A 26,941-nucleotide genomic window follows, 5' to 3' on the forward strand; every position below is an offset into this window, starting at 1 on the left:
TTAGTGGCAGTTCCCTTTCTTCAAAGCTATCATCCTGCATACTGAAAACACATCAAAGGGCTTGAACCCTTACTAAAATTAAGCATGATTGAGCATAGGGCTGCAATTCTTGGCTAAAATGTAACAGAAGCATGGAATGCTTTCTTGACCCTTTGCAATCTATATCATTCCCTGTAGTGGAAGACTTTCATTACTCTAATTATAGTCCTGGCTGGCATTTGGGAACATGTCATTAATTGGTCACCAGAGTCTCCAGCTGCCAGTGCCCAGTATCTGCTGAGGCCCCCTTTTAATAGCAGTGAAGCTCATCACATTGGGAAACTGGGGGGAAAGCAAGAATAGTTATTGGCAAGCAAAGTAAAAAGAAAGTTCAACAAACAGCATGGGTGGGAGTGTTGGAATTAATTTGCACATGCTCATGCAAACACAGACACAGAGACACAATTAGCAACTCGAAATATGTGAAAGATGTGGAAATGAGGGTTGGGTTGGAAGAAGGAGATTGCAGATGGAAAGGGAGATGAGGGACAAACTGGGTAGAGAGGAACAAACGAAGGAGAGGCGTGTAAAGAAGCAAAGGAGTTTCAACAATTTCAGTCCCCTTTCATACAGTTGACATCTGTCAGTCAGTCAATCAATCAATAATCAGAATAGTTTCCAAATAGACAGCTATGTTCATTTGTTTTAGCCTAAAATAGAAAGAGGGGATAGAATCCAGTGGCATATTTGAAATTGATTGGTTTATTTTAGCATGAGTTTTCACAGGCGTCAATTCACTTCTTCGGATGGACTCAGATCTACCCCATCCGAAGAAGTGAAAGCTATGCAAAAAAGGGAAGAAAATGTGGACATTGACCCCGATATGCCCCTTTCCATTAAATTTCCTTTCACTCCCCAAACTCCAAGCATTGCCATGATGTAAAACTTCAGTTGATTCTTTACACATTCACAGAAAAGGGACAGGCAATAATAAGGAGTGACAGCGTTAGAGCGACAGATTATATTTCTGTTGTCAGTTAAAATGGTTCAGTGGGATACCAATGCTAAACTTTCTTGGACATATGGGGATCGGGACAAAGGGAAGTAGAAGACAGGTAATGAAATCTCAATTCCAATAGCAACAGAAAAGTAACTTCTCTTGAGATTCATGTTGGTCCTGGAATCATTGAATCAGAGTTGGAAGAGACCTTGTGGGCTATTCAGTCCAACCCCCTGCCAAGAAGCAGGAAAATCATTTTCAAAGCACCTCTGACAAATGACCATCCAACCTCTGTTTAAAAGCCTCCAAAGATGGACACTCCTCCACACTCCGGGGCAGAGAGTTCCACTGTTGAATCATGAAATTGGAAGAGACTACAAGGGCCATCCAGTCCAACCCCATTCTGCCATATAGGAAGACACAATCCAAGCACTCCTGACAGATGGCCATCCAGCCTCTGCTTAAAAACCTCCAGTTAAATTGACTTCACCAAATTCTGAAGTATTTCACTGTTGAACAACTCTTACCATCAAGAAGTTCTTCCTAGTGTTAAGGTAGAATCTCCCCCCCCCCCCCCCCCCGCGTAGTTTGAATCTATTGCTCTGTGTCAGTGTTTCTCAACCTTCGTAATGCCGCGACCCCTTAATACACTTCCTCATGTTGTGGTGACTCCCAACCACAATACCGGAAGGGTTTGATGGGCATTGATCTTGAGTTTTGGAGTTGTAGTTCACTTACATCCAGAGAGCCCTGGGGACTCAAACAATGATGGAACTGGACCAAACTTGGTAAGGATACTCAATATGCCCAAATGTGAACACTGGTGGCATTTGAGGATAATATACATTGACAGATGGGAGTTGTAGTTGCTGGGATTTATAGTTCACCTACAATCAAAGAGCATTCTGAACCCCACCAATGATAGAATTGGCCCGAACTTCCCATACAGAACCCCCATGACCAACAGAAAATACAGTGTTTTCTGATGGTCTTTGGAGACCCCTCTGACACCCCCTTGTGACCCGCCAGGGGTCCCGACCCCCAGGTTGAGAACCACTGCTCTATGTAGTCTCTATAGCAGCAGGAAACAACCACGCCCTCTCCTTCATAGAATCATAGAGTTGGAAGAGACCTCGTGGGCCATCCAGTCCAACTCCCTGCCAAGAAGCAAGAAAATCACATTCAAAGAATCAGCCTCCACCACACTCCAGGGCAGAGAGTTTTACAGCTGAACAGCTCTCACAGTTAGGAAGTTCTTCCTCATGTTTAGGTATTTATTTATTTATCGTGTCAGGAGCAAACCAAACAGTTGTATTGCATTTTTTAACAAACAAACAAACAAAACACAAAGTTTGCAAGCTTGATAGTTGATTAAATGTCCTTTGACCAATAACTGGCCACTTGGAGTGCTTCTGGTGTTACTATAAGGAGGTCCTCCATTGTGCATGTTCAGGTGAAATCGCCTTTCCTGCAATTTGAAGCTATTGTCCTGTGTCCTAATCTGCAGGGCAGTAGAAAACACGCTTGCTCCCTCCTCCCTATGACTTCCTTTCACATATATGACCATCATGTCTCCTCTCAGCCTCTGCATGCTAAACATGCCCAGTTCTTCAAGCTGCTCCTCATAAGTCTTGTTCTCCAAACATTTGATCATTTTAGTCGCTCTTCTCTGGACATATTCCAGTGTGTCAACATCTCCCTTAAAATGTGGTGCCCAGAATTAGGCACAGTATTCCATGTGTGGTCTGACCAAGCCAGAATAGAGGGTTACCATGACTTCCCTGGATCTTGAAACTATACTCCTATTTATGCAGGTCAAAATCCCATTGGCTTTCATTGTTGACTTATGTTTAACTTCCTGTCCACGAGCACTCCAAGACCTTTTTCACACGTGCTGCTGTTCAGCCAGGCATCTCCCATTCTGTATCTTTGCCTTTCTTTTTTTTCTGCCTAAGTGGAGTTTCTTGCATTTGTCCCTGTTGAACTTCCTTTTGTTAATTTTGGCCCATCTCTATAATCTGTTAAGATTGGTTTGAATTCTACTCCTGTCTTCTGGAGTATTAGCTATCCCTCCCAATTTGGTATCATCTGTGAACTTGATCATCATGCCTTCTAACCCTTCCTTTAAGTCATTAATAAAGATGTTGAACAGGAACATCTAGATCAGTGGTTCTCAACCTTCCTAATGCCATGACCCCATAATACGCTTCCTCATGTTATGGTGACCGCCAACCATAAAATAAGTTTCGTTGCTATTTCATAACTGTCATTTTGCTGCTGTTATGAATAGTAATGTAAATATCTGATAGGCAGGATGTATTTTCATATACTGGACCAAATTTGGCACAAATACCCAATACACTCAAATTTGAATACTGGTAGGATTGGGGGAGGTTATTGATTTTGTCCTGTGGGAGTTGTAGCTGCTGGGATTTATAGTTCACCTACAATCAAAGAGCATTCTGAATTCCACCAGCAATGGAACTGAATCAAACTTGGCACACAGAACTCCCATGACCAACAGAAAATACTGAAAGGGTTTGGTGGGCACTGACCTTGAGCTTTGGGAGTTGTAGTTTACCTACATCCAGAGAGCACTGTGGACTCAAATAATGATGGATCTGGTCCAAACTTGGCACAAATTCTCAATATGCCCAAATGTAAACACTAGTGGAGTATGGGGAAAATAGACCTTGACATTTGGGAGTTGTAGTTGCTGGGATGTATAGTTCACCTACAATCAAAGAGCATTCTGAACCCTACCAACAATTGAATTGGGCCAAACTTCCCACACAAAACCTCCACGACCAACAGAAAATACAGTATTTTCTGGTGGTCTTTGGTGACCCCTCTGACACCCCCTCACAACCCCTCCAGGGGTCCCGACCCCCAGGTTGAGAAACACTGATCTAGATGTTGAAGCAGGAAGCATTGATGTTCTCAAGAAGACAAAATACTATGATATCCAGAAAAACTTGTAGGTACTGCAGGTATAAAATATGCCAAATTACTATCCAAATGACACAATTTGACCTTTGTTATTATCTGACCCTATGGAATGAGAAACCTCTAAGACCCTTGGTCCTCAATTGCAAACATAGGGTCTTGGCTTCCTTGATTGAATCATCCCATCGTTAATGTATCTCTCTCTTTTCCCTACTATTTTCCACATTACCAAACACTGTCATCTTTTCCAATGAGTCATGCCATCTCAGTTTAGTCATCTTCGCTTCTAGTCAGAGTTCAGGCTTCGTTTGCTATAAGACCTATTCATTTGACTTCTTCGCAGTCTGTGTATCCACAAAACTCCTCTCCAGCACCAAATTTCAAATGACCTAATGTTCTTCCTGTCTGCTTTTTCACTGTCCAGTTTTCCCAACCATACATAGAAACCTGAAAGATGATAGCCTGGATGATTCTAACTTCTGTATTTAATGATATGTCAGTACAATCGAGCATCTTATCTAGTTCCTTCATAGTTGCATTTCCAACACTTTCTGATTCCTCGTCTGCAATGTCCATTTTGATTAATGACTGAGCCAAAGTATAAGAAATATTTGAGTATTTCAATGTCTTCATTACCCACTTTAAAGTTATGTAAATCATTTGCACTCAGCCAAAGACATTAGCTGTGATAATTGAATTCAACTTCTGTCTTGAAAGGCAGAATGTCTCTGTATATTAGCTGCTAAGGCAGAACACCAAGGGAGAGTCCATTGGTTCCCACCCCGGCTTTTGATCTGGAATTGTCTGGCCACTTCATCTGATGTTGGATAGAAAAGGCTGCACTAAAAGTAAACTACTTCGGTAGTTAGAATAGCAGTAATTTTTTGCAGGAGAAAGAAGTATCGACAAGAAGTATAAAAAATATGGTATGTTCAATGGTCATTATTTGACTGGCTGGGAGGAGGAAAATGGAAAATGGGAAAGGCTGGATGGCCATCTGTCAGGGATGATTTGAATGCAAAAGCAGATGATTAGAAATGGATATTTTGGAGAAGGTCATTCCTGGATGGATACTTGGACAGGAATATTCATGTTGCAATTCCTTCTTGCTTCCTACTATATTCAGTGTTACACTCTCCATAGCAGGGGTCTTCAAACTTTTTAAGCAGTGGGTCAGTTCACGTTCTCTCCAAACTGTTGGTGGGGCAGACTATAGTTTGAAAAAAAACATGAACAAATTCCTATGTACACTGCACATATCTTATTTGCAATGCAAGAAAACAGTACAGTACAATATTTAGAATGAAGAACAATTCTAACAAACATAAACTGGAGCCCTCAGTGGTGCAGTGGGTCAAACCCTTGTGCCGGCAGGACTGCTGACCAAAAGGTCAGCTGTTTGAATCCAGGGAGTGGGGTGAACTCCCATCTGTCAGCTTCACCTTCTCATGTGGGGACATGAGAAAAGCCTCGCAGAGGATGGTAAAACATCTGGGCATCTCCTGGGCAAAGTACTTGCAGACGGCCAATTCTCTCACACCAGAAGTGACTTGCAGTTTCACAAGTTGCTCCCGACACACAAAAACACCCAACATAAATTTACCAGCATGTCAATGGAAAGTGTGAGCCTGCTTTTGGCTGATGAGATAGTCCAGTTAGGATTATTGTTGTTGTTCTTGTGTACCTTCAAGTCATTTCAGACTTAGGGTGACTTTAATCCTAAAGTTTAGGGTGGGGGTGAGTAAAGGACCTTGGAAGGCTGTACCTGGCCACAGGCCTTAGTTTGGGGACCCCTGTTTCTAGGAGATATAATCTATACTGATGGAGTAAAATTGAAAATGGATTTTAATTTTTTGTGACTGTTTTAATAGGATTTATTTTTATGTTTAATAATGTTTAATTTTGCTGTTTGGTTTTTCCTTTGACAATTGAATGTTTTGCTTTATGTTGGAAACTGCCCTGAGTCCTCTTGGGGAGATAGGGTGGTATATAAATAAAATTATTATTATTATTATTATTATTATTATTATTACTATTACTATTACTATTATTATTTGTGATGGCATACCCAAGTCTTTGGGGAAACTATATTGTCTGGCTTTACTCGGAGGCCATCTGATACCTTCTGTTAAGATTAAAACCCTTAGCAGACATAGGCACTTTAGGCAAGGTGAAAAGATAACCAAATGAATTTACTGCAAACAAGATGAATAAAGGGTTAACTCTACATGAGACTATCATAAGGTAATTTTAAAAATACATTACAAAAGGAGCCTTTGCTGGTTGTAGTCATTTTTCTGGAATCTTTGGAAGTCTTTTGCCTCTGGTGTAAAGTGATAATTACAAGTTGTTGCTTATAAACAATCTTCTTTCCTGTGAAGCTTCGGCTGGCTAAAAGCTTCTGTTGTCCATTGGACTGCTGGTATAATAATACAGCTAAATGCAGCAGCTAAGAATGCCTGTTTGAATTGCTTGGGCCTAGGATTACCAGATAATACCAAGCCTAAATCACAGTAGCTCAGCTGTAGAAAAGAGGGGGAGTCTGGCAAAGAGCTTTGTGTAGGGAAATGGAATAGACCAACTAAATTTGGCGTCTGTTGAGATTTTAACTCCACCCAAAAACTAATACAAAGGAAGTTATCTACACTATTGGAAAGGCATATAAACAGGGGAATTAAAGCAGAGGAGAGGAAAAGGTAGAGCCAAAACTTCACATTATTTTATTCTATACAACACCAGAAGTGGGAATCATGTGACCCCTAAATGTTCAATGCAGCAAACCATTGTTTTTGTTATGATTCAATTGGTTTGGTGGGATCCCAGCGTAGACAGAGGTCAGTCTCCTTCCTGTCATGAAGAAACTGAGACAAGGACAATCAAATTAATTCAATTATCATCAGTATAGTGGAAATTAGATGTTGTATTTTGCTGCATAGAGAGCATGGCTACCCTGAATATGTTTCAAAGAGTAAGCTAGAAATTGTGGGCGAGTTACCAAGGTATCCGCTTCAAATGGGAGAACTTCAATTTTTGCCAGGTGAATGTAGATTCAGCTGAAGAAATCAGTAATAATGGCAGCAGCAGTGAGGTGCAGGTTAAAGGGGATGCAAGGGTGATTACTTTGCTGAGGCCAAAATGAGGTTGATTGGTACAGAAAGTGCATAGCATTAATGGAGAGAAGGAAAACATAATTGAATTCCAAGCAGAACAGGCTGGTGAATTGGACGTTGCTTGCCCAGCCCAACATTTTTCCTGTCTTCCCTTCCTTTAGATATAGGATGCTGTTGGGCATTCAATTTGTTGTTTTGATTGGAATGCAAATCTTAGCTTATTTCATTCTCTTATGAAGCAATTTAAAAAAGTTTCAGTTCAGCTGGTTGAGATTGCAAGTTTTTGTTCATCTCTGATGATGTCAGGACTTTTTGTGGAAAAAAAATGCAGAGAAATAATAATAATAACAATCAACATTATATTGACTAAATTTAAAGTGAATCTGTTAGAGGGAAACATCATTTATATCCAAACTATTTTCCCCCCAAAATGCTTGTTTTGGGAAAAGGGGTCCTTAAAAATTGACAATGATTTTTTTAAATGTCCAGAAATGAAAAAGATATGCATAGAGAGGCCTGTAAATATATCTTTAATCTTACAACAATTGACAATTTCCACCCTAAAGGGGCTTTTCAGTCTCCTGAGATACTCTTCTCATTGAGAGGAAGGGAAAAAAGCTACAAATATTATTTACTTCCTTGCTATAAGGGCATATGCATCATCCTCCCCCAAGTATTAGCAGCTTTGAATATTCTTGTCTCTGGTGGCTAGCTCATCATTTCTACCAAATTTAACATGTACCCAGACAGCCTTTGTTTGTGTATAAATCTCACTTTTATGCATCACACTCTGGTTTTCCAGCAGTCTTTCTAAAACAGGCTCTATGTGTCAACAGCTTCTTATCCCGAGGGGTAAACACCGATTTACCCAACAGACCAGAAAATTCCTGAAGCAGCCACTAAAGCCTGCCTACTTTTCTGTGTGTGTGTGTGTTGTGCTTGAGTGTGTGCGGGTCTGTTCTCTTTGCATTGCTCTGAATGGCCGTCTGTTTGGATAGCATAATAATCTCTAGTTCTTCCAAACCCTGGAAAACATTAGGTTTTGAAAACAAGATGCACTATGACCCCTGTAACCATGACACTGGTATCCATGATTTAATTTATCCATGTCTGACAAAATATGCCTTCTCATATGCATTTTTCTACATCTTCCAATGTGACTTTATAATATTCCTGGATTGGAAGTCCTTCATCTCAATAAGGTTCACTATCCACTCAAAGTCTGGGATTGTATTCTCCATGGATGCAGGGGTTATATTGCAGTTCGCATGATGACTCTTTCTCTCTTTTTTCCTCCCCTATGAGAGCACCTAACCACAAAAGCTACTGAGGCAAATGCTTCTATTGGTGGCCACATCTGTGGTTCATCTTAGCCCATTGCTTGTATCACCTGCTGAAGTTCAAAGGGTTGGATACTGCCTCCTATATCAGTCTTTCTGAAAAGTAAACCTTGGTGAGAAGAAGAGTAAGTGAAAACATTAGGCAAAATAAGCCAACTCCCCCATGTAACAGATAGAGAGGATTGTTGTAGGTTTTTCGGGCTGTATGGCCATGTTCCAGAAGCATTCTCTCTGCATGCATCTGTGGCAAGCATCCTCAGAGATTGTGAGGTCTATTAGAAACTAGGAAAATTGCATTTATATATCTATTTTCCTAGTTTCCAACAGACCTCACAACCTCTGAGGATGCCTGCCATAGATGCAGGTGAAACATCATGAGAGAATGCTTCTAGAAAATGGCCATACAACCCAACCCATGGCCAGTGATTCCGGCCATGAAAGCGTTCAACAATAGATGGAGAGGGCATGCCAATTAGGCCTAGCTACATCCGAGTGCATTCAAGATGGCAAAAGATATGAATGAGAAGCTAGAAGAGACTGTAGTGATTTTCTCTCCCTTGATTCTACTGGGAAGGACAAGATTTCTCCTGTCCTTTCCATTCCCTGTTGCCTACTTTTGCACTTTGCATTCATTTACAGCAGTGGTTCCCAACTTTTTGTTTTAAACCAGGGACCAAAGGGGTTATGAATCAGTTTTTGGTCAACTTTAGATTTGGTTGGGTTATTTGAGGTCCTGATTCTAAATTTGCATTGGATAGACCACATCAGCTCTAGTTTCTGATACAGAACATATGCCACCCAGGCAAGCATATTCACCATCTGCTTGCCCTCAGAAAACCATATTTAATAATCTAGAGCTGATGTAATAGTAGTAGTAATCTTTTGTAAGTAATCAGCATCTCCCCTCCCAACATCTCCATTGCCTTGGCACTTTAAGCGGGTTTCATGAAAACAGTAGCTCTCGTTGCTGTGTGGTTTCAAGGCAACAGTGTAGTAATGGTATGACCATGGACTATATTTTTGTTCCTGAGGACCACTGGTGCTCCATGGACCACAGGTTGGGAACCATTGATTTGCAGCAATTGAAGAAAGCTGAGGACAAAGGAGGCAGGAGAGACAAACTTGGAAATGTTAAAAACAGCTTAAATACCAGGACAGTATTTAGGACTATCACTACCAAATCACAGCAGTTGGAGAGGATGAGAGGGCCAGCTGGGAAGCCTTGTAGCAATTTCCCTAGGATAATGTCTTCTTCTCTTTTGGAGTATAATATTGTATGGGGCACACTGTTTTTCTATCCATGTGTATGTGTCTTCATGTTAAGCCTGAATGCGCCCATTGGGGTGTATCCCCATGGTGTCCATACAGGTTGAGCATATATTATCCAGAATTTCTAACTACTTCAAAATGGTCCACATGGATGGCTGAGATAGTAACACTTTTCTCTTCTAATGGGACATAAACTTTGCTTCATGCACAAAATTATTAAATTACTATTATTATTATTATTATTATTATTATTATTATTATTATTATTAAATTATTATTAACCTATTATTTTATTATTATTAAATTATTATTTTATTAAATTATTATTACCTTGTTCATGCCCAGCACTTTTTTAATTTTAAATTTGAATTATTACATTTGGCCCGGCCATAGGTTTTTAAATGCTATTTTTGATATTGTTATTGTTTATTGCTTATTGTGTATTTTTTGTTTTTGAGTTTATTTTAACTGTTTTGTATTGATTTATTGTTATTGCTTTTGTTTATTGATGTGTTGTGGGCTTGGTCTCATGTAAGCCGCACCGAGTCCCTTGGGGAGATGGTAGCGGGGTACAAATAAAATTTTATTATTATTATTATTATTATTATTATTACTATTACTATTATTATTAAAGATATAGTACCCAATATTCAGGAGCCCCCGGTGGCACAGTGGGTTACAGCACTGAGCTGCTGAGCTTGTTGATCGAAAGGTCACAGGTTCGATTCCGGGGAGCGGCGTGAGCTTCCGCTGTCAGCCCTAGCTTCTGCCAACCTAGCAGTTCGAAAACATGCAAATGTGAGTAGATCAATAGGTACCACTCCGGCTGGAAGGTAACGGCGCTCCATGCAGTCATGCTGGCCACATGACCTTGGAGGTGTCTACGGACAATGCTGGCTCTTCGGCTTAGAAATGGAGATGAGCACCACACCCCAGAGTCAGACATGACTGGACTTAATGTCAGGGGACTACCTTTTACCTTACCCAATATTCACTTCAAGCTGTGTGCATAAGGTTTATATGAAACAGAAATGAATTTTGTGTTTAGACCTGGGTCCCATCTTCACAATATCTCATTGCCTATACAAGGATCTCAAAATCTGAAAAAAAATCCAAAATCCCAAAAACCTCTGGTCCCAAACTTTTCAGATGTGAAATATTCAACCTCTATAAGTTTAAAGCCATGGGATGCAATTCTAGCCTTGTTGTCTAGGACATCTTTTCTGAATTCAAAGGAGTTTGCTCTTAAGGAATGAGCAGAAGACTGCCGCATTGGCCTATTGCTATGGCTGCTGTCTCATCTTGTGGGTCACGCAGCTCCCCCTTCGCCGCCACCACTGATTAAACAATCTGCTCGAAAGTTCACGTTCCTCATCTGGGAGCATTTGTATTAAGATTGCAGGATAGGAAGTATTTGCCCCTTTGCTCCCTTTGTACACCTCAGGGTCGTAAAAGCATGGATCACCATCTTGTATTTACTTTCCCAAAGAGCATGTAACGGGTGATTCTAATCTGTGCTGTTGATTGAGAACAAGCTTCAGGTTAATTAACCAGCATGTTTTAAACAAGGAAATCTGAACAGATTAGAATAGGTTTGAGCATGGTTCTGTAAATCCATCTTAAAGTACACCTTTTCGCTAAGGCCAGTCCATTCATTAAGCAGTTGAATCTGATACTGTAGCACTGGGTTTGATTCAAGGGTTTATAGGATGCTGGAAGAGTGCAAAGCAAAGTATGAGAACCAACACATTGAAGGGATTCAGCTGCAAAAGCTTTGGTTCTAATCCTGATTTGCTGTGAAATGTTGCTCTAGTCTTTCTTCTCAAGTCTAGGCCTGTGCCGTCACGCCTGGGGGCTATTATTCTCAATAAAGGAGGGATGGACGTGGCATCTTTCCCCCAGGGGATTGCTTCTTGCCCTCCTATAGGAAACTGGAACTCCCAAAAACTCAAAACACTGTAAATAGCTCAAGATAAGTTTTATTTATCACAAAGTCATTTCTTCAAAGCAATGAGCTGGAAAACTTTAGAGGGGTGAAGGAAAACATACGTTACAGTCTCAATTAGTCCTGGGTCCAAGGGGTTTGAAGCTGAGAAGCCTCACCAAGTTTCCTCTTTCCTCAATGGCTGTGAATGCCAGAGCAAACCACAACCCCAGTTCAGATGGCCTATGTTTTGAAGATTCAGGATCTTCCTTTGGTGCCAAAAGAACCGGCTTGAAGGCGCCTGGGTCTCCTCAATAATTGTCCAGGACGATCTGGACATAAAACATGAGTCCCAGGGGTAAAAAACCTCAGAAGTGGTGCTAAGAGGTAACTTAAATCTGGGTCCTTAAGAATCAAGTCTCTTACTCACATCCATATGGTACGAACTCTGATGGCAGAATGAAGAAGAAAAAGGAAGTTCTCCCCTCTTGCAGGAAGAGGTGGAGCCAAACAGTAGTGATTGACAGATACAAGCAACCAATCCATACAACTATAAACAGTGTAAAAAGGGGCAGGATTAAGCATGATACAACAGTTTAAGTCTTACAACTAACAGTTCTATACATAGGTGGCGCCACTCGTGCCGTCACAAAGCCCTTTCCACAGAGCTGAATAAAATCCCACACTATCTGCTTTGAACTGGAATATATTTATTTTATTATTTTATTTACAACATTTCTACCTTGCCCTTCTCAACCCCAAAGGGGGACTCAGAGTGGCCAACACTGGCAACAATTAGATGCCACAATATCATAATATAACAAAAGATTAAAACAATAACATTAATTATACAGTCACATAGCCATTTCCGTCATCATAACAATCATATGGTCCAGTTCAATGTCCAAAGTGCCGTTGTGCCTGCTAGCCAAAAGCCTGGTTCCAAAACCATGATTTCACTTTTTTCCTAAAGGAAAGGAGGGAGGATGCCAATCTAATCTCGCTGGGGAGCAAATTCCACAAGCGGGGGGTCAGCACCGAGAAGGCCCTGTCCCTCGTCCCACCAGATGTGTTTGTGAAGCCTGTAGAACAAAGAGCAGGGCCTCCCCAATGGATCTTAAACTACGAGGCAGGACATAGAGGGAGACATTGGGACAAGCAATCTGGGCTGGAGCCATATAGGGCTTTATAGGCCAAGACCAGCACTTTGAATTGTGCTCGGAAATGGACTGGCAGTCTGTGGAGCTGACATAGCAGGGGGGTGGTGTGCTCCCTGTATGGCACTTGTATATTGAACTGGATAATCTGAGTCCACATATGGCAATGTGGACTCAGATAACCCAGTTCAATACAGATATTATGAGATTTTCTGCTGTAAAATTTTATTTTTATTTATTTATTTACAGCTTTTATATTCCGCCCTTCTCACCCCGCAGGGGAGTCAGGGCGGATTACAGTGTACACATATATGGCAAACATTCAATGCCAATTTTGACATACAAACATATACAGCAGGCCTGTAGCGAGGGGGTTCAACCCCCCCCCCCCCCGAAATGTTTCAGATTTGTTTTAAAAAACCTGGTTTACTCATGAATTTTAACTGGTTAACCAAATCCTCATGCTAAGTCTATAAGATGCAAAAAAATTAAGAGTCCCTCCAGAACTGTAAGCACTATCTCAAGCAAATATTGACAATTTATTCACACTGTCATTACTTGCAGCAATAGCTGAAGTAGTGAAGCAACCAAGTTGGGTGTGTGTGTGTTGAATGCTCTCATTAAGGAGGCCAGACTTGGTGGAGGTGGTTGACAGGGGCAGAGCTGCAGGCTATTGAAGGCAGCTCTGCCCACTGCTGTGCTCTTTGCCTCAGCGTGAGCTAGGAGGCAGGTTTCAACACCCCCCCCCAAAAAAATTTCAACTCTCCCCGAAATTTTCAACCCCCTCCTCTGAAATTGTCAACCCTCCCCGAATTTTTTTCTGGCTACGACCCTGATATACAGACATACACAGAGGCTATTTAACTTTTTCTGGCCGCCAGGGGAGCTGTCGCTTTCATTGTCCATCTGCAACACTGATGAAGTACTTCCTCATTCCCCACATGCTTTTTGCTGGAGTACTTGCTGGAGTCTTTTTTTATGGCCTCATAAGTTAGTAAAATTTAGGCTCCCCACACTTTAAGGTGGTACCTAATTTTCCTACTTGACAAATGCAACTGTCTTTTGGGTTGCAAAGGTTGACAACAGGCTACACAATTGGTTGAAAACCCACTCCAACCCGGGCTGGCTTCGAACTCATGAACTCATGTAATCTTAATGCAGCTGACACTCAGCCAGCTGCGCCACAATCCTGGTGAAATGTAGTGTTCTTGCTCTATTTTTTCTTCTCAAATCTAGGCTCCCTCCACACAGCTGAATACATGGCAGTGTGGACCCAGATAACCCAGATAACCCAGATAACCCAGTTCAAAGCAGATATTGTGGGATTTTCTGCCTTGATATTCTGGAATATAGGCCCTGTCTGGAAGGACCCCTAGTCTACCTCAAAATCGTTGTATTGAGAAAACAAGAACAAGGCCAGATGGGCTACAGATACCAGAATCCGCTAGCAAGCATGGATCATGGGAGCTGTACTCCCAAAAGGAACTTTAAATAAAATAATTAGTTTTCCAAATGCAAAGACAAAAAAACAAAATAGAAAATGTTTTTTTTTTACAAAAGATCTAATAAAAAAGAACATATATAGCATATCAAGTTGAAATCTAAATATTAATAGATGCTAATATATTTAAAGGTGAGGCAGTGCTTTAAGCATTAGACTAGGACTCACACTCTCTCAGCCCCAAAGGAAGACAAAGGAAAGTCCCTGCTGAACAAATCTTGCCGAGAAAAGCCTGTGAGAAGTTTCCCTTAGGGTCGCCATAAGCCAGAAACCACATGAAGGCTTCCAACAACAATGCAGTTTGTTTTGCACCCTCCCTTTTATTTGATTTATAGCCTGTCTGCCTTCAATATGGGACCCCAAGTGGCTTACATTTACAATTACAATTACAATTTACAATTATGATTTACAACTGTAATTGCAATTTACAATTACAGGTATGAAATAATTGTGTTAGAAGCTCTGACAGTGCTCTGAGCTTCATAGATGAATAATACATTTTTAAAATGTAAACACCAGTGTGAACTTTGCACAAAGCCAATGCCATCCTTTCTAAAGATGGACGGGAAGATTTTGCCCCCCACCCCAGAGGTCAGAAATCTTCTTATCCCATCAAATCTCAGTCATTGGCCAGCCGGGTTAAGGCTGTTGGAGACTGAAGCCGAGCAGCATCTGGAGAACCATAGATTCTCCAGCCCTGCTCTCTGGGCTCATGCCCTGACTTTTCTGAACCTCAGTCTACTTCACTTTTAGGGTATTTTTTTTTCATGTCAGGAACGACTTGAGAAACTGCAAGTTGCTTCTGGTGTGAGATAATTGGCCATCTGCAAGGATGTTGCCCAGGGGATGTTTTGATGTTTTACCATCCTTGTGGGAGGTTTATCTCATGTCCCCGCATGGGTAGTAAGTTGCCAAGAAGAAGTCTGCTGCTATTGGCCGTTTGTCATGGAGAAGATGGGCAAAGGCTGCAAGCTGAAAGATGAGGAAAGTGGCACTTGATGAAATGCCCGTTAGAATCTGCCTGTCACCATGGATTCACAGAGATCAGTCTTGTCTGTGCCAGCACACAGCAGTTCTTAAAATAATTTAGACTTGGGTGTGCAAAATGTAGCTATAACCCCTCCAAAGAGTTGTTTAAAAACACTCCAAAATGACTTCCATGGGGTATGGAGGGCATTTCCATAATATTTGGAGAATCCTCTGGACCCAGAGGGGATAGTTTTTCCCCCATTTTTTTCTTGCATTTGTTTTTAATTTATTTCATCCCAAAATGCATTCTCGGAGAGTTCGAAAACACTCACTTCCTATTATTGTTGTTGTTGTTGTTGTTGTTGTTGTTATTATTATTATTATTATTATTATTATTATTATTATTATTAGAAACACAACAAGATGAGTCCACAGCAGACAAGATCACTCTGCTGGCTGTTGTATTGGATCACACATCAGACAGTTCCCAAATGTCTAGGACTGTGTGATGTATCGGCGAATAATGCATGCAGATCCCAGTAAGGTGGCCTTTTGCAGCTGGCAGATGATAATTTTGTCAGCACCAATTGTGTTTAAGTGCAGGCCAAGGTCTTCAGGCACTGCACCCAGTGTGCCGATCACCACTGGGACCAGCTTGAGTGGCTTGTGCCAGTGTCTTTGAAGTTTGATCTTTAAATCTTCATATCGTGTCAGCTTTTCCAGTTGTTTCTCTTCAATCCTGCTGTCACCTGGGATTGCAATCTCAATGAGCCATACTTTGTTTTTAACACGATCATGAGGTCAGGAGTATTGTGCTCCAAAACTCTGTCTGTCTGAATTCAGAAGTCATTTTCTATAACTATTATTATTATTATTATTATTATTATTATTATTACTGACACAAAACACAGTATGTCACAGCAAACGAGATCTATACGCTGGATTTCGTATCAAACATACGCTTTCCAAGCATTTAGGACTGTGTGATTTATTATTATTATTATTATTATTATTATTATTATTATTATTATTATCTTCCTCTCCTCATGGCCTGAGGTGGGTTACAGAATAATTAAAACACATTAACATTGTAAAAATACCACTAATACAGATATTAAGTATATATTTCTATAAAAGATAAACAGTAAAACATATTTCTATAAAATACATATGAAAATACACAAAACAAAGGATAATAATAATTGTATTTCTATGTTCAATTAAAGGCTTCTCCCAAGCCTAATTTGGTTCAGCAAGCCCACACCAAATGTGGCAAAAAATAGCCCCTTCAGAGAGACTTTAGAGCCCAATATTTTTTTCCAGTGGTGACTGCAATGAGGGAGTTTGCTTTCCAAAGGTGCTAATGCAGCCCCCATAGCCTTTCATAATTGCCCTCTTGGATGCATTGCCTACACCCTTTCTCATAGCCTAACAAAAATTACAGTAAAGGAGATTCCACCTAAACATTAGGAAGAACCTCATGACTGTAAGAGCTATTCAGCTGTGGAACTCTGTGCCTCAGAGAGTAGTGGAAGCTCCTTCCTTGGAAGCTTTTAAACAGAGGCTGGATGTCCATCTGTCAGGAGTCCTTTGATTGTGCTTTTCCTGCATATCAGGGAGTTGGACTAGGTGGTCCATGTGGTTACTTCCAACTCTGTGATTCTATGGTTCTAAATATATGTTTTTGAACTGCTAAATGAAGATATGGTACTATAAAAGGAAGCTATGGCAGAAAAAGGAGAGGCGGCCCTCCTCATTACTGAAAGAAGTAGTTTCTCTGGGATCAGGGGACTTGAGTGCTTGGTTGAAGGGGGTGGAGAAAAGCCACAGCGCTGCCACTCCTCCCCTTTCACAGTTTTTCTTTTTCTTTTGTCTCTCTCTTCCATCTTTCACATATTCTCACAAATTGGGTCTCCAAGGACTTCCCCATTTTTAATACTCTAAAGCCTCTAGCTGTGTCAGGAAGTTGTAGTAGCTGCATTTATTTGTATTTGTTTTTCCTGAGCGAGTTATCTTTGCAAACCCCGCTGAACGTGTCTGAGGCCTTGCTGTACAGAATCTCGGCTCAGAGATGCAAAAACCAGTGTGATCTGGGCAGATTTTTTTTAATTGAAGAAAACCTGGTTTTGCAAACCATGTTAGATATGCATTTGTCAAATCTGGTGATCCCAAAGAAAAATGTGCTTTAAAATATGTGCCGTCTTTCTCTTTATTGCATTTTAATATGGGTTAATCCAACAATGAGTTTCTTGCAAACCTTCCTGGGAACGTTCCCCTACGTCAGTCTCATTCCTCTACTGAATTTTTTTTCTTCTCCTAACTCTTTGGGGTTACAGAATCCGAGAAAAGCAGAGAAGGGGTTAGAATGTTAATTGGAGCCTGTAGCTTCCTTCTCATCTTGTAAAATCTGTGATCTCCCCATCTGTGTAGATACCACAACAACTGCTCTTATTTTTTCCACAAGCTTGGGGCTACCCTTCTCCCTCTGCGTGCCTGAATGCCAGTGGGACCCAGTTCTGAGCAAATATTTGCGTGATATGTTTGCAGTGAGGTTGGATTAGATGACTTCCAAAATAACTCTCAAGTCTCCCAAGATAGCTTCCAAATGGCTTTTCAACTCAATAGTTGTTTGCTACAGCTCTGATCCTCTGTGCACTTTCTCAGAGCAGGCTTAATGCTCAAGGTAAAGAGACAAGCTCCTCAGCATGGTCCTCAGCATTAGCCCATGCAGCCCTTTGTCATGTGGGGAAAGGTTGGGAAAAGCCGGAAGCATCTTCAAAACCAGCAGAAGATGGCCAGCTTTGTGCTTTGCTAAACCCCTCAACTGGGAGACTAGGGTATCATGACAATAGGATAGTACAAGAACTTTGCATTTTAGACTGCTGGAACCTGGTCTTTAAGAAGTTCAGCACCTTGGATAGCTCATTTGAATTTGAAGTAGATTCCTGCTGTGAGAGCCGCCAATCAGCCACTACTGAGATTCCTCTTTCTTCTGACCATGAATTCTTGACTTTCGTCTCACAAAAAAGAGATAGATTGGAGCATGATCTCCTTTTGTGCCAGTGTTTCTCAACCTGGGGTTCGGGACCCCTGGAGGGGGTTATGAGAGGGTGTCAGAGGGGTCGCCAAAGTCCACCAGAAAACACAGTATTTTCTGTTGGTCATGGGAGTTCTGTGTACCAAGTTTGGTTCAATTCCATCATTAGTGGAGTTCAGGATGCTCTTTGATTGTAGGTGAACTATAAATCCCAGCAACTACAACTCCCAATTGTCAAGTCTATTTTCCTCAAACTCCACCAGTGTTCACATTTGGGCACATTGAGTTTTCGTACCAAGTTTGGTCCAGATCCATCATTGTTTGAGTCCACAGTGCTCTCTGGATGTAGGTGAACTACAACATCCAAAACTCAAGGTGAATGCCCACCAAACTCAGTATTTTCTGTTGGCCATGGAAGTTCTGTGTGCCAAGATTGGCTCAAGTACATCGTTGGTGGAGTTCAGAATACTTCTTGATTTTAGGTGAACTATAAATCCCAGCAACTACAACTCCCAAATGACAAAATCAATCCCTCCCCCCTCCAATTCCATCAGTATTCAAATTTGGATGTATTGGGTATTTATGCCAAATTTGGTCCAGTGAATGAAATACATCCTGCATATCAGGTATGTATATTATGATTCATAACAGTAGCAAAATTAGTTTATGAAGTAGCAACGAAAATAATTTTATGGTTGGGGGGTCAGCACAACATGAGGAACTGTATAAACCACCTTCCTACTACCATGACCCCTTAATACAGTTCCTCACATTGTGGAGACCCCCAAATATAACATTATTTTCATTGGTACTTCATAACTCTAATTTTGCTAGTTATGAATTGTCATGTAAATATCTGATATGCAGAAGGTATTTTCATTCATTGGACCAAATTTGGCACAAATACCTGATACACCCAAATTTGAATACTGGTGAGGTTAGGGTGGGACTGATTTTGTCTTTTGGGAGTTGTAGTTGCAGGGATTTATAGTTCACCTACAATCAAAGAGCATTCTTAACTCTACCAATGATGGAATTGAACCAAACTTGGCATGGAATTGAACCAAACTCCCATGACCAACAGAAAATTCTGGAAGGGTATGGTGGGCATTGACCTTGAGTTTTGGATTTTTAGTTCACCTACATCCAGAGAGCATTGAGGATGCTAAACGATGACAAATCTGGACCAAACTTGGCATGAATATTCAAAATGCCAAATGTGAACACTGGTGGAGTTTGGGGAAAGTAGACCTTGATATTTGGAAGTTGCAGTTGCTGGGATTTATAGTTCACCTACAATTAAAGAGCATTCTGAACCCCACCATGACAGAATTGGGCCAAACTTCCCAAACAGAACCCCCATGAGCAACAGAAAATACTGTGTTATCTGGTGGACTTTGGCAACCCCTCTGACACCCCCTCGTGACCCCCCAGGGGTCCCGTCCCCCAGGTTGAGAAACATTGGTGCAAGGGGTTGTGGCATTAGAAAGGTTGAGACCCACTGTGCTATGTATGGTGTATCATCCCTTGTTTCTGGAGGGTCTCTGCCTAAGGCTGTGCTCTGTGTGATCCAAAAGCTTACATGTCAGAAAAACACCCCAGGACACATACACAGCCCTGGAATGGCTGCCTCGCTCAGTGTTTTCAATTCAGCTGCCAAGTGTGTATGTATGTGTGTATCCGCCTATGTGTACCCGTGTTTGACTGCTGCGTTGCTGCAGCACTGCGTGGGCTGTCAGCTGAGCCATGGGGCATCCCCTGTCCCCTGCGTGGGGTGAAAGAGGAGGCCCCTTTTGCCCACAATTGCGCCTCCTACAGAACCTAGTGTTTGTGATCATCCATTTAACCAGAGTTGAAGCTGTTTAGCTTCCAAAATCAGATGCCATCTGGTGCCTTTGGGGTATTTAGGAGGACTCTTTGACCACAACCTCTACAGTGCTAAGACTGTTTCCTGTATCTGTTGCAAAAGCATGCAAGAAACATGAGGAAAGTCTCTTATTTCACACTGTTCTGTGCATGGTGGGACATCCCTGGTTCCTGTAGGATCTCTGCCCTAGGCTGAGCCCTGTGTGACCCCAAAGCTTGCATGTCAATAAAACACCACAGGACCCAAACACAGCTCTAGAGCCAATCCCAACAGTGGCTGCCTTGCTCAGTGTTTTCCATTCGGCTGCCAAGTGTGTATGTGTGTGTGTATATCCATCTATGTTTGGCTGCTCTGTTGCTGCAGCACTGGGTGAGCTGTTGGCTGAGCCATGGGCAGCCCTTGTCCCCTGCGTGGGGTGAAGGAGGAGGACCCCCTTTTTGTCCGCAGTTGTGCCTCCTACAAAACCTAGCATTTGTTTGTGATTTCCCTTTTAACCAGAGTTGAAGCTATTTAGCTTCCAAGATCAGATGGCATCTGGTGCCTTTGGGGTATTTAGGAGGACTCTTTGACCACAACCTCTACAGTGCTAAGACTGTTTCATGTATCTGTTGCAAAAGCATGCAAGAAACATGAGGAAAGTCTCTTATTTCACAGTGTTCTATGCATGGTGGAACATCCCTGGTTCCTCGAGGGTCTTTGCCTGAGGCTGTGCTCTGTGTGACCCAATGTCAAAAAAATACACCCCAGGACCCAAACACAGCTCTAGAGCCAATCCCAACAGTAGCTGCCTCGCTCAGTGTTTTCCATTTGGCTGCCAAGTGTGTATGTGTGTGTATATCTGCATGTGTGTACCCATGTTTGGCTGCTGCGTTGCTGCAGTGCTGGGTGGGCTGTGGGCTGAGCCATGGGGCAGCCCCTGTCCCCTGCATGGGGTGGAGGACAAGATCAGATGGCATCAGGTGCCTTTGGGGTATTTAGGAGGACTCTTTGACCACAACCTCTACAGTGTTAAGACTGTTTCTTGGATTTGTTGCAAAAGCATGCAAGCAACATGAGGAAAGTCTCTTATTTCACACTGTTCTATGCATGGTGGGACATCCCTAGTTCTTGGAGGGTCTTTGCCTGAGGCTGTGCTCTGTGTGACCCAATGTCAAAAAAAAACACCCCAGGACCCAAACACAGCTCTAGAGCCAATCCCAACAGTGGCTGCCTCGCTCAGTGTTTTCCATTCGGCTGCAAAGTGTGTATGTGTGTGTATATCTGCCTGTGTTTGGCTGCTGCGTTGCTGCAGATCTGGGTGGGCTGTGGGCTGAGCCATGGGGCAGCCCCTATCCCCTGCTTGGGGTGGAGAAGGAGGAGGGGGAGGCCCCTTTTGGACACAATTGCGCCTCCTTCTCAGCCTTGGCAGCCCCCATCCCTTCTCCTTCTCGGCGCTTAGAGAGGAGGGCTGAGGAAGAGGAGAGAGGAGGACACACAGAGATAGAGAGAAAGAGAGGAAGAAGGAGACCCTTTCCTTCCCGGGCGCCCAGTCTGCGCGGGTCAGGGATGGAGTGGCTGCCATGACAACCCTGGGATGTCGCGCGAGAGGGATGCAGGGGAGATGCTCCTGGCAGGGAAGGCGGACAGCCCAGCCGGGATGCTGCTGCTGCTGCTGTTACTGCTGCTGCTGCCGCTTTTGAGGCAGGAGGAGGAGAAGGAGAAGAAGGAGGCAACGGCAGCAACAGAGCAAGAGCCAGGCTCAGCTTCAGCAGCAGACTCCTCCGACTCCTCCTTACCCATCCTCTGCATCCCTTCTTCTTCCCTCACCAGCCTGGGCTGATTCTCTCCTCCTTTTCCTTTCCCCTCTTGCTTTTCTTGGATTTGCGCATTTGAGTCGGGGAGTCGGGGACCTTTTGGAGCCTGTGCTGAACAAGGCTTGCTATTCTCCTCTCTTTTTGGAAATTGCCAAGGCACCGAAGTCCATTGCTAAGCCGGGGAGGGAAGACTTTGCGCCTCTCCTTTCCCCTCTTTGGAGAGAGAAAGAGAAAAGAAAGAGAGACAGAGAGGGAGAGAGAGTTGCGCTTCCTTCCTCCTCCTTGGGTTATAAACTTTTGATGCCAGCTCTGCGCAGCGCGTGCCCGGCGGAGTCGGAAAGTGGCATCTGGGAAACAGACGGAGGAGGAGGAAGAAGAAGAGGAGGAGGAGGAGGAGGAGAGAAAGAAGCAGCAGCGGCAGCAGTAGCAGCAGCGCCTTGACCTTCCTCCCTCCCTCCCTTTTGCTTCCTTCCTTCCTCACTCATTTTGCCCAAGTCCTCCTCCGATTCCCATGCTGTTGGGGAGCCTTGGATCTCCGGGGCTGGCTCTCCTCGGGGTTCTCCTCTGCTGAGCTCTCTCTCTTATCTTCCTTCTCCTCCCTCGCCCAAGCCTCGCTCTTCTTCTTCTCTTTTGCCCCGAGCGAGGATGGGGCTGGCGGGGTGCGTGGCGCTGCCTTGGCGCTGCCTGGTGGTCCTGTCTCTCAGACTCCTCTTCCTTGTGCCCGCAGGAGTGCCCGTCCGCAGCGGAGAGGCCACCTTCCCCAAGGCCATGGACAACGTGACCGTCAAGCAAGGCGAGAGCGCCACCCTCAGGTAGGAGCACAGCTTTCTCTAACGGGTCTCCTCTCACCGGGTTGCTCGTGGCGCCGAGTGCGGCGGAGCCTTTGGGCATTGCCCCATCGTCGCGGGGGGATGCTCAGGCATGGGAAAGGTCTAGGGAAACGTTGTGGTTGATGCTGGATCTGCAGAGGAATCGTGTCCCACTATTGTGGGTTGTAGGCACACAAGAGAGGGGCAGGAGAGCTAAAGAGAGTAGGGGACAGCATTGGCTCAGTGGGTTGATGGAGTTTTTTTTTGGAGGGGGGTGACGGGACTGTATGGCCATGCTCTACAAGCATTCTCTCCTGACGTTTTGCCTGCATCTATGCGTAGACATGCACAGAGGCTGTGAGGTCTTTCGTGGCCAGAATCTCTGGTTTATTGTAGGTTTTTCGGGCTGTATGGCAATGTTCTTGAAGCATTCTCTCCTGATGTTTTGACTGCATCAATGGGTAGACATCCACAGAGGCTCTGAGGTCTTTCATGGCCAGAATCACTAGGTTGTTGTAGGTTTTTCGGGCTGAAGCATTCTCTCCTGACGTTTTGCCTGCATCTATGACAGGCATCCACAGAGGCTGTGAGGTATTTCATGGCCAGAATCACTGGGTTGTTGTAGGTTTTTCAGGCTATATGGCCATGTTCTTGAAGCATTCTCTCCTGACGTTTTGCCTGCATCTATGGGCAGACATCCACAGAGGCTGTGAGGTATTTCATGGCCAGAATCACTGGGTTGTTGTAGGTTTTTCGGGCTGTATGGCCATGTTCTTGAAGCATTCTCTCCTGACATTTTGCCTGCATCTATGGGCAGGCATCCTCAGAAGCTGTGAGGTCTTTCATAGCCAGAATCACTGCATTGTTGTAGGTTTTTCAGGCTGTATGGCCATGTTCCTGAAGCATTCTCTCCTGACGTTTTGCCTGCATCCATGGCAGGCATCCTCAGAGGTTGTGACGTCTGATGGAAACTAGGAAGTGCCTGGGCAGAATTCTTTGTTGGGAGGTGTCAACCCGAGCAGAGCACTTGATGAACCAACCTGGACACACCAATAGAACTCTCAACCTCTGTGGATGCCTGCCCATAGATGCAGGCAAAAGGTCAGGAGAGAATGCTTCTAAACAGGCCCGTAGCCAGGATTTTGTTTGGGGGGGAGGGAGCAGACTTTGATTCGGGGGGGGGGGGGCTGAGTCTTAGTGAAAGAGGGTCTACCCTAGCAAACCTTTTGTATCGTTACCCCAATACCCCCATGCATATGGGATATATTGAGTATGGTGATCAGATCATGATATGAATAAACATAACAGTTTAAATAATGTACCAGTAAGGCCTTCTCGCAGACCACCATGAGAATTTGGGGGGGGGGGGGGGGGCTGAAGCCCCTCAACCCCCCCCCCCCCCCAGCTACATGCCTGCTTCTAGAACATGACCATATAGCCCAAGAAACCTACAACAATCCATACGTATTCTTCTCCTAATCCACTTCCTGCCACAGACTCAAACCTGGATGATTGGCAGGCATGCACAGAGGTTGTGAGGTCTTTCATGGCCAGAATCACTGGGTTGTTGCAGGTTTTTCGGGCTTTATGGCCATGTTCTAGAAGCATTCTCTCCTGACGTTTTACCCGCATCTATGGCAGGCATCCTCAGAGGTTGTGACATCTGTTGGAAACTAGGCAAGTGCCTGGGGGGGGGGGGGGGGGGGGGGGGAATCCTTTGTTGTGAGGTGTCAGCCCAAGCAGAGCACTTGATGAACCAATGTGGACACACCAACAGAACTTCCAACCTCCGTGGATGCCTGCCATAGATGCAGGCAAAACATCAGGAGAGAATGCTTCTAGAACATGATCATATAGCCCAAGAAACCTACAACAATCCATAACCAGTCTTCTCCGAACCCACTTCCCGCCACAGACTCAAACCTGGCTGATTGGCATTGATGTCCTTTCAAGTGAGCCAAGTCTTTATCAAATGCTTTCAGGGGCAGAATCACTGGGTTGCTGTAGGTTTTTCAGGGCAGGCATCCTGACCTCACAATCTCTGAGGATGCCTACCATAGATGCAGGCAAAACGTCAGGAGAGAATGCTTCTAGAACCTGGCCATATAGCCCAAAAAAACCTACAACAACCCAGTGATTCTGGCCATGAAAGCCTTAGACAATACAAGAATGTTTATGTTGTACTGTATGTGTATGTTTGTCAAATGTTTTTGTATGGCCAATGGGCGAATCAATAAAACATACTACTGAGAAGAATGCAGGTATGAGGCAGTTGGTGGTAAGAAGTTTTCCACTGTTTACAATCCACATTGGACTGGAGTATATGGTAGTGTGGACACAGGCCCCTTCCACACAGCTGAATAATACCCCACATCACCTGCTTTGAGCTGGGATATATGGCAGTGTGGACTCACATAACCCAGTTCAAAGTAGATATTATGGGATTTTCTGCATTGATATTCAGGGTTATATGGCTGTGTGGAAGGGCCCTGGGATGCTAGCTCTGCGGAGGAATAGTGTGCCACCAGCGATGCAATGTAGGTTGTTGTCACACAAGAGAGGGACAGGAGAGCTAGAGAGAGAAGGGAAGAGCCTTTGCTCACTTAAAAGGAGCTAAGTGCCACTCTGCCAGGTTTGTGTCTGTGCCATGTTAGTAGAAGAATGCAGTTGTGAGGCAGTTGATGGTGAGAAAGGTTCCACATTGAACTGGATTATATGACAATGTGGACTCAGGCCCCTTCCACACAGCTGAATGAATTCCCACATTATCTGTTTTGAACTGGAATATAAGGCAGTGTGGAGCACCCAGTGGTGCAGCGGGTTAAACTGCTGATCTGCTGAACTTGCTGACTGAAATGTCAGTGGTTCAAATCCAGGGAGCCATGTGAGCTCCCGCTGTTAGCCCCAGAGTTTGCCAACCTAGCAATTTGAAAACATGCAAATATGAGTAGAGCAATAGGTACTGCTCCGGCAGAAAGGTAATGGCATCCCATGCAGTCATGCTGGCCACATGACCTAGGAGGTGTCTATAGATAATGCTGGCTCATCAGCTTAGAAATAGAGATGAGCCCCAAGCCCCAGAGTTGGACACGAATCGACAATGTCAAAAGGAAACCTTTACCTTTATCTATATGGCATTGTGGACTTAGGCTCCTTCCACACAAAGGTTGGAGAGTTGAATCCAGGGAGCAGGGTAAACTCCCACTGTTAGCTCCAGCTTCTGCCAACCTAGAAGTTTGAAAACATGCAAATGTGAGTAGATCAATAGGTACCGTTTTGGCGGGAAGATAACAGTGCTCCATGCAGTCACGCTGGCCACATGACCTAGGAGGTGTTTACTGACAACGCTGGCTCTTCGGCTTCGAAATGGAGATAAGCACCACCCCCCAGAGTCAGACACAACTAGACTTAGTGTCAAGAGGAAACCTTCACCTCTTTTATCAAGACAGAATAACCCACAATATCTACATTGAACTGAGGTATCTGAGTCCACACTGGCATTTATCCCAGTTCAAAGTAGATAATGTGGGGTTTTATTCAGCTGTGTGGAAGGGGACTCAGATAACCCAATTAAAAATAGATATTGAGGAATTTTCTGCCTTGATATTCTGGGTTATGTGGCTGTGTGGCAGGACCTGGAATTAAGCTTTGCATTCCTCTGAGGTGCCAGCTTTGCCTTGAAAGTGGTTTCAAGACAGGAAAGGGTTCATCCAGAAGCTATATGCTGTATACCTGTGTGAAGACTTGGATTCAGTGCCATCTAGCCCCTAGACCAGCCTCTCCGCCTCTTGCTTTGTTTGTCAATGGTTGTCTCTTGTTTCCAGAGCTTCTGATATCTCCCAGAGATCGGTAGCTTTCCTTCCTTCCTTCCTTCCTTCCCACCCACCCCTCACCAATGGTTTTACAGTCTCTGCACGAAGCTGTTAATATCAAATCAATCATTTACTCCTGGGGCACCTCTTACGAATTCTGATGACTTTTTTTTATTTTTACCTTGTGCTGTTTTGCTGTGCGAGAAGGAGGAACAAAATATACAGGTGGCTTATATACAGATGGGCTCCTTCTCTGCCAGACAGTAGAGCTGACCTTCTCTTTTCATGTCCGTAATGAGTTTATGGGCACAGACAGCGTGGTCTGTGCAGGTGAAAGAGGTGAGATATTGAATGAGTGAACCATCAGGGAGGGGAAGGAGGCTTCGTGCGGAAGGTTGCTCTCGTCCTACTGCTTCTTTAGCAAAGGA

General features: G+C 43.6%; 1 protein-coding gene across 4 annotated transcripts in view; it reads left to right on the forward strand.

Moving 5' to 3' along the window:
* Positions 1-26,941, forward strand: part of LOC132782822 (opioid-binding protein/cell adhesion molecule homolog) — a 1,106,315-nt gene that overhangs the window by 544,135 nt on the left and 535,239 nt on the right. For 2 of the 4 annotated variants that reach the window (XM_060787768.2, XM_067470764.1), the window contains exon 2: positions 22,620-22,704. In XM_060787768.2, coding sequence (XP_060643751.2) covers positions 22,620-22,704 — 85 coding nt within the window. Of the gene's footprint in view, positions 1-21,473; positions 22,705-26,941 lie in introns of those variants that run through there. The other 2 variants (XM_060787767.2, XM_060787769.2) reach the window with 2 other exon arrangements.

The sequence above is a fragment of the Anolis sagrei genome, chromosome 7, assembly GCF_037176765.1.
Source record: "Anolis sagrei isolate rAnoSag1 chromosome 7, rAnoSag1.mat, whole genome shotgun sequence".
Lineage (NCBI taxonomy): Eukaryota > Metazoa > Chordata > Lepidosauria > Squamata > Dactyloidae > Anolis > Anolis sagrei.